Source organism: Solanum lycopersicum, chromosome 12 (genome assembly GCF_036512215.1).
Source record: "Solanum lycopersicum chromosome 12, SLM_r2.1".
NCBI classification, from domain to species: Eukaryota; Viridiplantae; Streptophyta; class Magnoliopsida; order Solanales; family Solanaceae; genus Solanum; species Solanum lycopersicum.
In genome coordinates, this window is record NC_090811.1 from 3,549,059 (window position 1) to 3,563,530 (window position 14,472).

General features: G+C 36.8%; 2 protein-coding genes across 4 annotated transcripts; one reads left to right on the forward strand and one right to left on the reverse strand.

Moving 5' to 3' along the window:
• Positions 1–26: 26 nt before the first annotated feature.
• Positions 27–10,426, forward strand: LOC101267093 (probable cyclic nucleotide-gated ion channel 5). Of its 3 annotated transcripts, NM_001368723.1 has the most exons (9): positions 115–220; positions 3,006–3,094; positions 3,281–3,436; positions 3,518–4,102; positions 4,680–4,892; positions 5,767–6,071; positions 7,401–7,512; positions 8,729–8,965; positions 9,534–10,426. In NM_001368723.1, exons 4-9 carry the CDS (start codon positions 3,587–3,589, stop codon positions 10,227–10,229), a joined length of 2,079 nt encoding a protein of 692 aa, NP_001355652.1. In that variant the 5' UTR covers positions 115–220; positions 3,006–3,094; positions 3,281–3,436; positions 3,518–3,586; the 3' UTR covers positions 10,230–10,426. The 3 variants fall into 3 exon arrangements, with proteins under 3 accessions (XP_069147933.1, NP_001355652.1, NP_001355653.1); NM_001368724.1 differs by lacking the exon at positions 3,281–3,436; XM_069291832.1 differs by lacking the exons at positions 3,006–3,094; positions 3,281–3,436 and having other exon boundaries at positions 27–220.
• A 754-nt stretch (positions 10,427–11,180) lies between these two features.
• LAPA1 (leucine aminopeptidase) lies at positions 11,181–14,149 on the reverse strand. Its single transcript, NM_001246933.2, has 9 exons — positions 13,919–14,149; positions 13,051–13,456; positions 12,775–12,969; positions 12,464–12,692; positions 12,267–12,393; positions 12,003–12,176; positions 11,855–11,915; positions 11,576–11,763; positions 11,181–11,476 (listed from the first exon to the last, which is right to left on the reverse strand). Exons 1-9 carry the CDS (start codon positions 14,129–14,131, stop codon positions 11,354–11,356), a joined length of 1,716 nt encoding a protein of 571 aa, NP_001233862.2. The 5' UTR covers positions 14,132–14,149; the 3' UTR covers positions 11,181–11,353.
• Positions 14,150–14,472: the final 323 nt, after the last annotated feature.

Sequence of the window (14,472 nt, forward strand, 5' to 3'; positions counted from 1 at the left end):
GTCTCAACTTGGTCTATTTTATTTCTAACTTCTGCTACTCTGTTCCTTACTTTTGACTTCTGATTTTAGTGCCATCCAATTGATATTTATATGCTCAGATTATTTTTTTTTTGACTTTATCTTTGCTTTCACATTCCCACCCCCACCCCCAACTTCCTTCTTCCCCTCTTGTCTGTTCATTAGCACCATAGTTCATGGATTAACCTCAAAGACTTCAATTGTAAGTCCCCTTTTCTTGATCCATTCTTCTTTTTATCTTTACTTTTGTAAATATTTTCATTAAATTAGCAATATAATTAAGTTTTTTGTTTTCATTTAGTTTGAGTCTTGATTAGTTTGCTTGCTATGCTATTATCTGTTTTTGTTGTCTAAAAGTGCTTATATTTAAATTTAAAGTTGAAGGGGTTAATAAAGATTCAATCTTTATTGGTTAACATCTATGGGGTTTGTCTTTTTTTTGTTTATATACAAATTTACAGAGATTATTGCTTTGGTTTTTTTTATATTTTTGTTTTACTAGTTAAATGAGTCTTAACTGGTTTGCTGGTTATGTTATTGTCTGTTTTTGTTGTCTGAATTGTTTGTATTCAAATTTACAGCTGAAGGGGTCAATAAAGATTCAATCTTTATTGGTTAACATCTATGGGGTTTGTCCCTTTTTTGCTTTTATGCAAATTTACGGAGATTATTTCTTTGTTTTTCTGTGTGTTCTCTATCTTTTTTGACTTGTTAAACGAGTCTTGATTAGTTTGCTGTTTATCTGAATTGCTTGTATACAAATTTAAATGAGTCTTGATTAATTTGCTGGTTATGCTATCATCTGTTTTTGTTGTATGAATTGCTTGTGTGTATTTATGTACAACTGTACGGCTGAAGTGTTCAATAAAGAGTCAATCTTTATTTGGTTAAATTTTGTGGGGTATGTGCCTTCTGTGGTCGAAATGAAAAAAGATCAAGTCTTTTAAAGGTAGGATGATTTTAGAGCCTCAATACTATGCACTAATGGTTGTTTTTTTTCTTCTCTTGATTATCAGTTCACTTACATGTCAATATTTTGCAGAAGCCACTAAAAATGTATCATTCATAAAAATGGAACTAGGATTTGGGCGGTTTTCAATTTGGAGCATTTTGAGATAAAAGAGGGAGAGGGAGAGGTGATTAAGTTGTGTGTGTGTTGGGGGATGGGCTAGCAGTTTAATCATGAAATGTCCCATCGCCTGGTCAAATGCAGATTTTCTTTTTTGGAAAAAGATGTCCTAGAACATGTTATTGGATTAGTGAGAGGTTCCTCTTTTCTTATCCCGGAGATTGTGTGTCTGAGCAATACTTTTGAGATTTTAAATAAGGCTGATACCAAGATTCTTTTTATATGTCTACTGATATGATGATATTTAAAAAAGATGCTAACCTTACGGTTTTGAGATAGTAAGTTTTCTATTAAATGTCTGAAGCTTTGTGTGTTGGACTTGCAATGGAATGGATATGACATCTTTACACTTTGGTTGAAAATTTGTAAACTTCTCGATTCAGCTAACATAGGTTGTTGTACCTATAATCTAATGCTTAGGAGCTCGACTGCAGCTAAGAAGTCATGTATTTAGTGGTTTTAGGTGAGCAGAAAATGTGTTCGGTACAAGACAAGTTTCTCTTATGGTATTTGTTTCAGCTTGTGCCTCAAGCTTAGCTTATATCCATTTTCTGAAATTCAATATGTGGTAAGAAAACTGTAATAGCTATGTAATTATCTGATTATGTGATAGGAGCCAATCTGTCACACACAATTGGGAAGATAAGGCACCTAGTTTTAGGTGAAGACTGAAAAATGTTTCGTTTGATAAATTTAACAATATTTTTGAATATGTTAGGAACGGGAACCATTTCTTTCAATGATGCTCTGACTTTGTAGAATTCAGGTTCACATAACTACTAAAACTAGAAAGGCTAAGTCCTCACAGGAAGAAAGCTTAGCCCCATATATGACTCGTGCAAATCCTACGCTGAAAACGTTTATCTCACAGCTTCCAAACTATCCTCTATTAGAGTAGGAGGGAAGTTCTTGTGTATCAGCTAGCTTAAGGGAATGATATCACATAGCTTCTGCATCAACTGCAGAGATATACCAAGTAATACATATTGGCAAGATTCGGGAATAATATCTTTTAGATTTCCCTTCTCTCTCTAATTCGGGCATAAGAGAGGACGGCTTCAGGGAAATGAGACAGTAAGTGAAGAGATTTAGCAATAACTGTGCTTCTTTCCTCCCCCTCCCCCTTGCTTTCCCCAGTTAAATAGAGGGAAGAAAGATTGGGTTGAGAGCAACAAAAGGTCTCAAGTTCAAATTCCAACTGAGACAAGAATACTAGGTGGTTTCTTCCCATCTGATCTAGCCTTGGTGGACTACCTGCTGTTGGTGGGAGGTGGCAGGTATCTCGTGAAATTAGTCAAGGTGCACACAAGCTGGCCTGGACACCACGGTTATTCAAAAAAAGGGGGTGGTGGTGGTGGTGGTGGTGGAAGAAAGATAGGAGAAGAATGGATGAATCTGCTAGGTAGATATGTCGCAGCAAAGCTTTACAGGAAGGTCGTCGGTTTTGTAACTCGGGCATTGGTTATTAGAGATATCGTGAAGGAGTGACTAATTAGAATATTTTTACATCTGTGTCATGTTGAGAGCACTTGATTGAACAAGCAAGATCTGCAACATCTAAAATTCAATTTATTCCAGTTGCCTTCTTCATTTTTCTGAACTTAGTTTTTCCTTTTTCTTTCATGTTAGAAATTGTTGTTGAACTAGCTCAATATATGATTCTCTTCTCGTGGTTCCATTTTGGAAAATAAAGCTTACTGACATGGACTCCTGATGGCTTTAATGCGAATAGAGAGTGATGTAAAATGGCAAGGCTCTTGCTATATGCAGGCAGAATTGATGTCAATGTTTAGTCTTTCATGGCCAAAAGTTAGATTGAACTTTAATCCTGAACTTAGAATCTTTTGCTTTATTGCAGTTACTATATATGTGTTTGATTGTACAAAATGTTAGATTATGGTTCGAAGTCCCAAGATCTGGATGGGCAGCAAAAAAAAAGTTTGTAAGGTACTAATGATCTTTTATCAAGGTTATTAAGCTTTTATTCAGTCCACTTCTTCCGGCATATATTTTGGGGGTTGTATGTTCTTAATGTGAAAATGGAAGTCGGAGCTATGGGCTAAATACAATGTGTTATATGGTGAACTGTTGGAAATTTTGTTGTAAATCATTGGACTCTAGTTTTTTTTGCAGATAACATCTTACCCTCGCTGTCTTTGAAGATTGTTTTTGACACTCTTTTGGTTGGAAGATACATTTTTCTATTAACTGAAGATAACACCTAAAATGTTAATGTTTAGCATTTAAGCAATTTATGGCTGATGGACAGGGCGGCTTGACATGAACAATGTATTTATGGCCATTTGTTGAGTCATTGATGAATTCTCCTCGAGTATCCCTACCTTATAATGCTTCTTTACATTTTTTTAGGTTGGATGACTTTGATTGCGGACTAACCTCAGCGTCAACACCGTAGCTGCAAATAAATGTGGCTTCATCATGGAAGCTTTAAGACATTCTGGCCATGCAACTAGCAGCCCGTCAAGGTCTTTTAAGAGAGGAATGAGAAAAGGATCTGAAGGACTAAAGTCGATTGGTCGATCACTTGGATTTGGTGTCTCTAAGGCAGTATTTCCTGAAGATCTGAAAGTTTCAGAGAAGAAGATTTTTGATCCTCAAGATAAATTCCTTCTCTTGTGGAATAAGCTGTTTGTTATATCATGCATTCTGGCCGTGTCTGTTGATCCGTTGTTTTTCTACCTTCCAGTTTTCGATGACAAGTCAAATTGCCTTCAGATTGATCGAAAGCTAGCTGTGATAGCCACAACTCTTCGTACCGTTGTCGATGCTTTCTATCTTATTCACATGGCACTTCAGTTTCGTACAGCTTATATTGCACCATCCTCTCGAGTTTTTGGAAGGGGTGAACTAGTGATAGATCCTGGACAGATTGCTAAAAGATACTTGCGATCCTATTTTATCATCGATCTTCTTGCTGTGGTTCCCTTGCCTCAGGTTTAAAGAAATGCTTTATTTTTTTTTTTATGTCTCTCTACATTGAAACTTTATTTCCTTTAGTAAACTACCATGGCTCTTATGATCACTGACCTTATACTCCCTCCAACCTAATTTGTGTGGCACCATTTAACTTGACACATAATTTAAGAAAGAAAGGTAGACCTTTGAAATTTGTGGTCCAAAACAAACCTTAGCCATTTTTCTGGCTATAATTTACTATAAATCATTTTATTAAGGGTAAGAGGAGAATTTTAAAGCTATTCTTTCTAATTATAGAAAGGTGACGATCTGCTTGGGACGGACCAAAAAGGGAAGTGTGCCACAAAATGATTGTCTCCTTCTTGTTATATCATGCTTTCACTTTTCAAGGTTCTTTCTTCTTACTGTCCTAAATGGGGTTGAGTGGGATTTTCATCCCGATTCTCTACCTTTCTGTGTTACGATACTGTCAATGGATGTTTTGATATGCTTTGCCTTTTTATTAAGTCATTTGTTTATGAATCAGCCCATACAGCTCTTTTGATGAATGGCCTATCGTCATTCACTTTGCTTTTCCTTTTATGGATCTATACAGATTGTAGCTGGGAGATTCCTGCAGAGATCGACAGGTTCTGATGTTCTGGCTACCAAACAAGCTTTGCTCTATATCATTTTGCTCCAGTATATCCCCAGATTTGTCCGAGTTATACCCTTAACGTCAGAATTGAAAAGAACTACTGGTGTCTTCGCTGAAACTGCATGGGCTGGTGCTGCATCCTATTTGCTGTTGTACATGCTTGCTAGTCACGTAAGCTACTTATTAAGTTGCCGAAATGTTTGCTATCTGTTCTGCTAAGATAACTGTCCATTGCATTGTTTTGAAATGTAAATCTTCTTTTTTTCATTGGCATAATACATAAATGTGCCCTTTAATTTGGCTTCAAATCACATTCATGCCCTTCAACTTTGGATGTGCACAATTAGACTACTTAAACTTGTATAAAGTTGAACAAATAGACACACATGTCCTACATGTCATTTTTTGTCTTACGTGGTGTTCTACGTGTGTTGTGCCATGTAGGACTCATGTGTTTATTTATTTAAAAGTTGGATAGTTAAAGTGCCTATTTGTGCATTATGAAAGTTAGAGGTCAAAGTTAAAATTTATAGCCAAGTTTAGGGTTCAATATATGTATTATACCATTTTCTTTTGTGTAAAATTCTCTTCTTTGCGGAAGTGGAAGTTCTGGTTTCCTGCTGTATTCTGTCATTTTGCAGATCATTATGAGGGAAAATCTTTATTAATATGAAATCTCTGTTTATAGCATCTTCATCGTCTTTTAGATGGATTGAAGCTAAAACCGCATCCGTAAAGTAAAGTTAATTTGTAAATGAAACAATTATCTGAAAATAGGTGAATAACTTATCAACAACTATACATGTTGTATTGGTTTAAAAGAAATGCAGTGTACTCTCCGTTTTCTGGTTCAATTGCATGTATATGGAGTTTGCTGTTTCATTTTCCAACTAGAAAATGTTCACTTGTTCTGCAAAGCATATGCAAATTAGATGGTTTTTCGTTGAAATTTCGGATTGCTCATCTTTGCTAGAACATCGCAAAGGTTATCTCAAGGTGGAATTTCTGATTGTTCCTTGCTTCCATTCTCGTTGGTTCTTTTCAGATAGTTGGCTCGTTCTGGTATTTGCTTTCTGTGGAACGCTATGATACATGCTGGGAAAGAGCTTGTAGTCATAACACAACATGCCAAACTGATTTCTTGTACTGCGGCAATCAAGGCATGACAGGGTATAATGCTTGGAGCAATATCAGTGAATCGGTTTTAAATGGAGCATGCCCTCGTAGCGGTGACAATCCACCATTTGATTTTGGAATTTTCGCGCAGGCTTTGTCATCAGGCATAGTTTTCTCAATGAAGTTTGTGACTAAATATTGCTACTGTTTGTGGTGGGGACTCCAGAATTTAAGGTGGCTTTACTCTTTAACATTATTCTTATCTCATTTGCTTTAGTCTCTCGTATCTTTCAGGGATTATGCCTAAGGAGTGAAAAACAAAGCATTAAAATTTTCCATCACATTACTACTAAATCCTTTTGTTGTTTGAAGTGTACATTTATGCCTAATTACTTCATTGTAGTTTACCATTTGCTCAACTATATGTTGATTAAACGTTATTTGAAAGTTGTATGAAAAGTCTGCATGCACTAGGTTTTGCATATTATGACTATTTCCTTTTGGCACTTTGTCATGCTCTCTATAGTATTTTGCCATAGCTTTTCCACTTCCGCCTTTCTTTTCGAACCGTATTGAATTGTTTTTCCTTGAGCCAATCTCTACATCCCAAGGTAGAGGTAATGTACACTTACACTCTACCCCTCCCCTATTCCCACTCGTCGGATTACACTGAATATGTTGTTGTTGCTGCTTGTTGGCGCTCACTTAGGTTCTATTCCTACCTGATAGCCTATAATTCAACGTGAACAAGTTTTTTTTTTTTTATGTTAAGGTAACAAGATTATAGGGTGGTTATTAAAAATCAAAACCATATGGCTTTGCAGGAGTTACAGGGAGATATAAGACAAGCATCCATAGGTACTTTGGTCTAGTTGTAACTTGTATAAGTAAGAGCTCAACTTGTGATGTGTAAATTTGGTGCACGTTACAGGTTCAAATCCTACCGCAAATAAAAGCCTGGTATTTAAGTAGAAAACGATGGAGGGGAGAACCCATTATCCACCGAGTTTCGAACTGTGCACCAATGGCCTGCAGAGATTTATCTGTTACTAAGAAAATGTCAAGTTCCTAATTCAATTGTTCCAGAGTTCCAGTGTGACCATACTTTTTCCTGTTGAATACGAGAAGAGAAATTTCCTCCTAATCGTGTGCTATCATCGTATCTAAATGATTAATATTCCGATGGCCTTTTCGGTTCATATTGTCTATCAACTAATTGGTTTACGGAGGAGTAGTGTTTTCCTGTCACTGAATCATGACAGCCGATAATTAAATGTGAACACTAATTCAATATATTCCAGTATTATATGCTTCTTTTGGTTCATATTGTCTATTCACTATTTGGTTAGACCAATATTAGTTGTAGGATCTTCTTTTCGTTTTGTTCTTTACCCGGAGGACTGAAGAGGAAAAGAAGAATCGACTAAGCTGGAGTTCGGAAAACTAATTAAATGAATATTTACGTTATTTTCTTTTCATATGCTAAGGTATATCAATTGTTAATAAACCTTTTGGTGAACTTGTTCTAATAGCATTTCTTTTTTTCTTGTTTTGCTTGTGTAGTACCCTTGGACAGGGACTTCAAACTAGCACATATCCTGGGGAGTCTTTATTCTCTATTGCACTAGCGATACTCGGGCTCATTCTCTTTGCATTGCTGATTGGTAACATGCAGGTAATCACCGAATGCTAGTAATGTAGCTTCTGCACTGACATAGCTTATAGAGATTGCTTGTCATTTTGTTACTAACATAATATTGTGCGAAAACTTCAGAAAGATCAGTTGCACGTGAGAGTTTACTGTTAAGTGGTTATGATACTGGTGCTTGATGAAAACGGAGCTCAAGACATTTGACAGTTTAGATAACGCACTTGGTGCAATCATTTAAAAAAATGCACTTTGTGTATTTCTTTCGGAAAAAATGAGTTAGGCATAATACATAATTAACACAATCAAACTTGGCCTTAGTTGGCAAGTAAACACTCCAACTTCGTGTATGCACATATCGACTCCTCAGCTCGTCTCCACTGTGTTAGTTGAGCACTCCTAACTTACAAAATGATCAGCTAGACACCTCGAAAATTTATGTGTCACATCACATCGGGTGTCAAGAGACACAGAGGAGACAAATTGGGGTTTGTTGCCAGTTGAAACCAAGTTGAGGTGTGTAGATGTGCACTCGCAAAGTTAGAGTTCTTACTTACTAGATGAGGCGATGTTTTAGGGTTTGTTTATGTATTTACGCCATTAGATAATTCCACTTTGTTTTAAGTGAAAAGTTCTTGCAAAATGTTGATATCATCTCAGCAGTGTCAAGTAAAGTGCTTCTCTCTCAGCAACAGTTAAGAGTTCACAGTAGTCATGAGACATACAGAGGGATTATTCATAATTTTTGAGATTGTGGTAAATGTCAAGCAATAGCATCTTTTAGACAATTCCAATAGAGGTTTAGGATCTTAAGATATGCCATCATAGAGTACTACACAGATATAAAGCTTTGTCGGATACCTCCTTGACATGATATTTTTATGTACGAGACCGGTTGCTGTTGTAGTGTTGTTTATTCTTCTTTTGGCTCCCATCTCTCGTTTCTTCCAAAATGATACTTAAAAAAAAAGTTTAAATTATGGAAGACTCTCACGAAAAGAAATTCTGAAGAAGATGCCAAGGGACAGAATTTTTGGATTACTTGCACTATGGCATCCGAGTAATGTATTCCTTTCGTTCGAGCAACCGACTCGCATGAAAATTACTTACACTATCAAAATCAAAACTGTTGTTCCACAATAAATTCATTTTATGATTTTCAGTTTCTTTGAAGTGTTTCTGATAATGGCATTTGTATCTATGGGAAATTGTTACTCAAGAGTTTGGTGTTTTGTTATCACAGACATACCTTCAGTCACTTACTATTCGACTTGAAGAGATGAGAGTTAGAAGGCGTGACTCGGAACAATGGATGCATCACAGATTGCTTCCACAAGAACTTCGAGAACGGGTAAGGGGCTATGATCAGTACAAGTGGCAAGAAACACGTGGAGTGGATGAAGAAAATATAGTTCAGAATTTGCCCAAGGATCTCAGGAGGGATATCAAACGTCATCTTTGTCTGGCTCTAGTGAAGAGGGTAACTAAATTATATATTCCTGCTTTTTCGATAATATTTGTTTCTTCTGTTGCCTAGACCCTCCAAAAATGTTGCTGCACCAATGTCAGGTCCTCCAAAAATGCATAGCTCTTGGAGGACCCAACACACATCTGGTGATATTTATGAAGAGTCCGAGCAACATAGGTATCATTGTAGTCGTGGTACTGTCGTCGTGTGGTGCAGCAGAGTTGCTACCCCAACCTCACAAGTGGGGTCTGGGTAGGTTAAAGTGTAAGCACACCTTAACCCTACCGCGTGGAGGTAGAGAGTGTTTGCGAAAGACCCTCGGCTTAAGTGCAGCATATCAAAATTGCTGGAAAACGACAATGAAGAAAATATAGCAACTAATGATCTGGTCTTAGTAGTGTTCTTTCTTTTATTTCATGTTTTCCTAGTTACTTGCTACAATCCGATGTTATAATTCTTCTAAGAGTGAACGACCGAACATTCATTTTATGACTGGGACAAACGATTCTACAGCTGCTAAGCTTTACGTTATTGTCTTTTGCTAGTTTTACTTTACTAATATTCCATTGTTAATTTTCAGGTGCCTCTATTTGCAAATATGGAGGAGAGATTGCTTGATGCAATTTGTGAGCATCTAAAACCTTGTTTGTACATCGAGAACACTTACCTTGTTCGAGAAGGAGATCCAGTGGATGAAATGCTCTTTGTGATACGAGGGCGCCTTGAGAGTGTGACAACTGATGGTGGGAGAAGCGGTTTCTTCAACCGCAGCTTGTTAAAAGAATCCGACTTCTGTGGAGAAGAACTTCTTACTTGGGCACTAGACCCGAAATCAGGTTCTAACCTCCCATCTTCTACTCGTACCGTGAAAGCTCTGACAGAGGTAGAGGCTTTTGCATTAATAGCAGATGAGTTGAAATTCGTCGCCAGTCAGTTCAGAAAGCTCCACAGTAGACAGGTACAGCACACGTTCCGTTTCTACTCACAGCACTGGAGAACTTGGGCTGCTTGCTTCATCCAAGCAGCATGGAGGCGTTTCACGAAAAGGAAACTTATGGAACTACAAAGAAAAGAGGATGAAGAAGCAGAAGCGTTGGCCGGGGCCAGTAGTAACTCGGGTGGAGCTTCTTTTAGTATTGGGGCAACGTTCTTGGCATCGAGATTTGCAGCTAATGCTCTCCGAGGCGTTCATAAGAATCGAAATCTCAAGTCTGCTAGGGAGCTTATGAAGCTGCAAAAACCTCCAGAACCTGATTTCAGTGAAGATACTGACTGAATTTTGTATGCTTAAGCTTTGCAAAAAGCTTGATGTATAATTTATGTTTATTAGTCTTATTGCTACATATTTATGTAAGAGTTTAACTTCTTTAAACTGATACTGATTGTGTAAATAAATATTTACATTTATCATCTCGCCTAAAAGGTAACTATGGGTAGCTGCCCGTGATAAGTAGAAGACACCTTTCGTTTCAATTTGTTTGTCTGTTTTAAATTGATACAACGTTTGTAAAAAAGACTTAAATTTTGTGGTATTAAACTAAAAATACGTTAAATGTATCATAATATTATTCTTGTGATTTTAAACATGTCATGTAAAAAGTTAAAAGTTAAAGATGAGCCAAAAAGAAAGAAGCATTGTTTCATAAATGGACTTAAAAAAAAGTAAGAGATCCAATCTTATCCTTGAAAAATGACTTTCATTGTATCAAACTCACAAACACTGATCATATAGTTGGTTGGGTGGTTTTACTATTTTTATTCTTATCTCAACCGAATTGTATAAAAATATCAAGAGATGTGTGTCAAATCCTTAGAAAAAAAGTATTCCTTCCATTCCATTCTATGCGACACTTGTTGCATTTTCAGATTCAAACAAGTCTATTTTTTACCGTAATTTTTCATAGATCCTTTTAACATTTTGAATTATCAATTATTGTGACTTATAGTACTCTTTACGTAGTTTACAAATATATAAATTTCATTTCAAAAAATTTAAAGATTCCATACACAAATGTACGGTCAAAATTAAACTATTTAACTCTCAAAAAACGAAAAGTGCCACATAAAATACGACGGAGGGAGTATATTTTTTAAAAAGTCAACTTAAGTATGACAAAAATTTTGAAGAATTTAAACAAAATCATCAAGCAGTAAAACAAATATATATCTCTTTCATCGCCAAGTTACGATACTAGAGTGAATATAATCTCTATCAGACATACGTAAATAAGACGGGAATAATAAATTTCATTTCAAAAGGTAAAGTGGCAATTTTATTTAGGCATTTTATTAATCAAGATAACAAGAAAGCCTATACTATTGCCTTTATTCATACAACTTGATGCATTTATTTTTCCAAACATCATTAGTCCCTAATATGTTTAGCCATCAACATCTTGACTAGTTCCTCAGCACCCATTCCACCAGAGTTGAAACACCATAACCCGTGGCGTTTTTCTTTTCATCGCTCCATACGGGGCCAGCTACATCGAGATGCAACCACTGAACCTTCTCGTCAACAAACTGCATAAACAAAGACCAAATGTCATGTTTCTCGTCTGAAAATAAAGATATGTAGAATGTACCAAAATGTCAGTCGTAGAGTGATGATGGGATGAGTACTTGTTTGAGGAAGAGAGCACCAGTTATAGCACCGCCATTACCAGGCCCCGTGTTAATCATATCAGCCACTCCTGATTTCATACTCTCCCAGTAACTCTCCTCCATAGGCATCCTCCATAGTTTTTCACCACTTGCCTCAGCAGCTTCAACAACCTCCCTTGCTAGGTCATCATTAGGTGTAAAAGCACCTGTATTCGTATACGAGATATCCAATGAAGTTCAAGCAGAGTAGACGTACAACGTGTACCAAACAAAGAATAGAGTCACAAACAAATATACCAGCAACTGAAGGTCCAAGAGCAACCATAATAGCACCAGTTAATGTTGCCAGATCAATTATCTGCATAAATTCAATCAGTGAATCAGGGGAAACATACACATTGAAGTGATCGATGACCGATGCATAATAACAATGTTGAATTAATACCTTCTCAACACCTTGGTTACAGGCATATATCAAAGCATCAGCAAGTGTGAGCCTACCCTCAGCATCAGTATTGTTAACCTCAATTGTCTTACCATTTGAAGCTGTGACAATGTCTCCAGGCCTCATGCCTTCTGCACTGATCATATTTTCACATGCTGCGACAATGAAATGCACCTGCAACGTAACATACACGATAATTGAATACATGCACTTCCGAGTAAATACATACATTCTCGAATGATGCATGATAAAGGAAGGACTCACCTCTACTCTGGAAGGCCTAATTTCACCAAGAGCTTTTGCTGCACCTAAAACAGCAGCAGCCCCTCCCATGTCATTCTTCATTAGCTCAATCCTCGAACCAGCTCCGACCTTGAGGTTGTAGCCACCACTAGGGAACACGAAAACAAATGTTCAGCAAATCATAACGTAAGAATAATAGAAGATAGAAATCTATTTACCTGTCAAAAGTTAATCCCTTTCCAACCAAGGCTAACTTTGTTTTGCGTTCCTTAGTAGGAGTTTTAAAACATAAATGGATGAAGTAAGGAGGATTTTCAGTAGCTGCTGCAGCAACAGCTAAGTAGGCTCCCATTTTCAATTCTTTGCACTGCTCAGCATCCAAAATGTTAACAGAAATGACATCGCTATAAGTGGACGCAATCTTTTTAGCCTCTTCAGCAAGTACCGCTGCAGCACAAACTCGATATGTTATTTTAGTAATATATGATATGATTAAAAGAGAAGATGCATTGAAAGACAGATCACTAACCAGGCGTAACTATATTGGCTGGTGCGTTAACGAGCTCTCTACCGAGTATAACACCTGCACATACATGTTCTGCATACTTGATTTTCCTCTCTATTTCAGGTCCAGTTCCCAGTCCAAGAATATCCAAAGATTCCAAAGTTGATTTCTTCGACTCGGACCTAAACCTATTATCTTCAAATGACCCTAGCACAACTCCTATAACATTCAAGAAAACTAATCAAGTTTTGTTTCTCAATATGGTTCACCAAGAAAATGGACACATATATATGTGTATACCAGTTGCTATGGCAGAGGCAGAGTTAATCTTCGATTCTGCAGAGAGTCCATCGGTGGAAGCAAGTGCAACGGCAATATTACGAGCCTGAGAAGACTTGGCAGCAGCAGCAGCAGCCTGTCCTAAACTGTGATAAGAAGTAGGTGATGATGCTGATGAGCCAAGACCAACTAGAGTAATCCTTCCACCAGGAAACCTGAGATTTACGGATTGTCCAGACTTTCCGCTAAAATCCTCCTCAGAAGAAGCTGCAGACAATAAACCATTCAATTCGGAATCAAGCTGTTGCAATAGTGGATTCTTGAACTTAGAATTCTCATCTCTAGCCATGTCATTCTCCGTCGCGCCTATTGCAAGTAAGTCTCCTTGCCATTGCACCACAGCAGTATCTTTAGCACCAATTGATATCTTTCATGTTACAAAAACAGAAACAGGATTTAGTCCGAAAACTATAAAATAGAGATCACAGGAATCAACTACAACAACAACAAAAACAGAATGTACGCAGACCTTAGCTCTACCTCAAAGGTGAATAGGTAGAGAGGTTGTTTTTTTGGTAAACCCCCGGGTTAAGACCAAAGCAGACTAAAAAAGACGTAATGAAAGTACAAGAGACAATATATAGTAAAGAAAACAACATTTCATAGCATAACAATACTACAACCAAATAAAATAGACTAAAAAAGACGTAATGAAAGTTCTAGAAACAATATGTAATAAACAAAACAATAGATAGTAGTAGAACAGTACCGCAACCAAATAAATCAGACTAAAAAGACGTAATTAATGAAAGTTCAAGAAAAAATACGTAGTAAGCAAAACAACAAATAGTAGTAGAACAATACTACAACGAAATAAAACTATAATGACCTTAGGGGCATCACTTTCATTAGGCCTAGTAAGACCAAGAGTATCACCAGCAATGCAATGAACTATTCTTTTACTTCTTTTTGAACACAAGGGTGTAACTGGAAATGAAAAAGCCCATTTGGGACTAGATTGATATTTAGTAAAAACTGAAGGGTTAGAATGCAAAGATGAAGAAGAAGAAGCAAACAATGAAGAAACTCTTAGTGTTGCCATTGTAAATAAAGAAAATTTGTTGTGTATACTTAAGTCTTTCTCTGCATCACTTATATAGAAGAAAGAACAAGATATTTGCATGTCAACACGTTTTACTCATTCTCTACTCTTTAACCGCGTCTATGTCATTCAATTTTGAATATACACAAGCAAGTACGTGCTTAAACTATTCAAAAGTTGAATAAGTAGATACCTATGTCCTACGTAACACCCTACAATATTGAAGAGAAACCAACATAATTGAGATGATTTTAAAAATAGTTCTAACCTATCGGTGACCCCCTAAAGTTGGCACGAAATTTCGCTTCAGCGATGTTCATTTTAAACCCTTATGTAGGGTC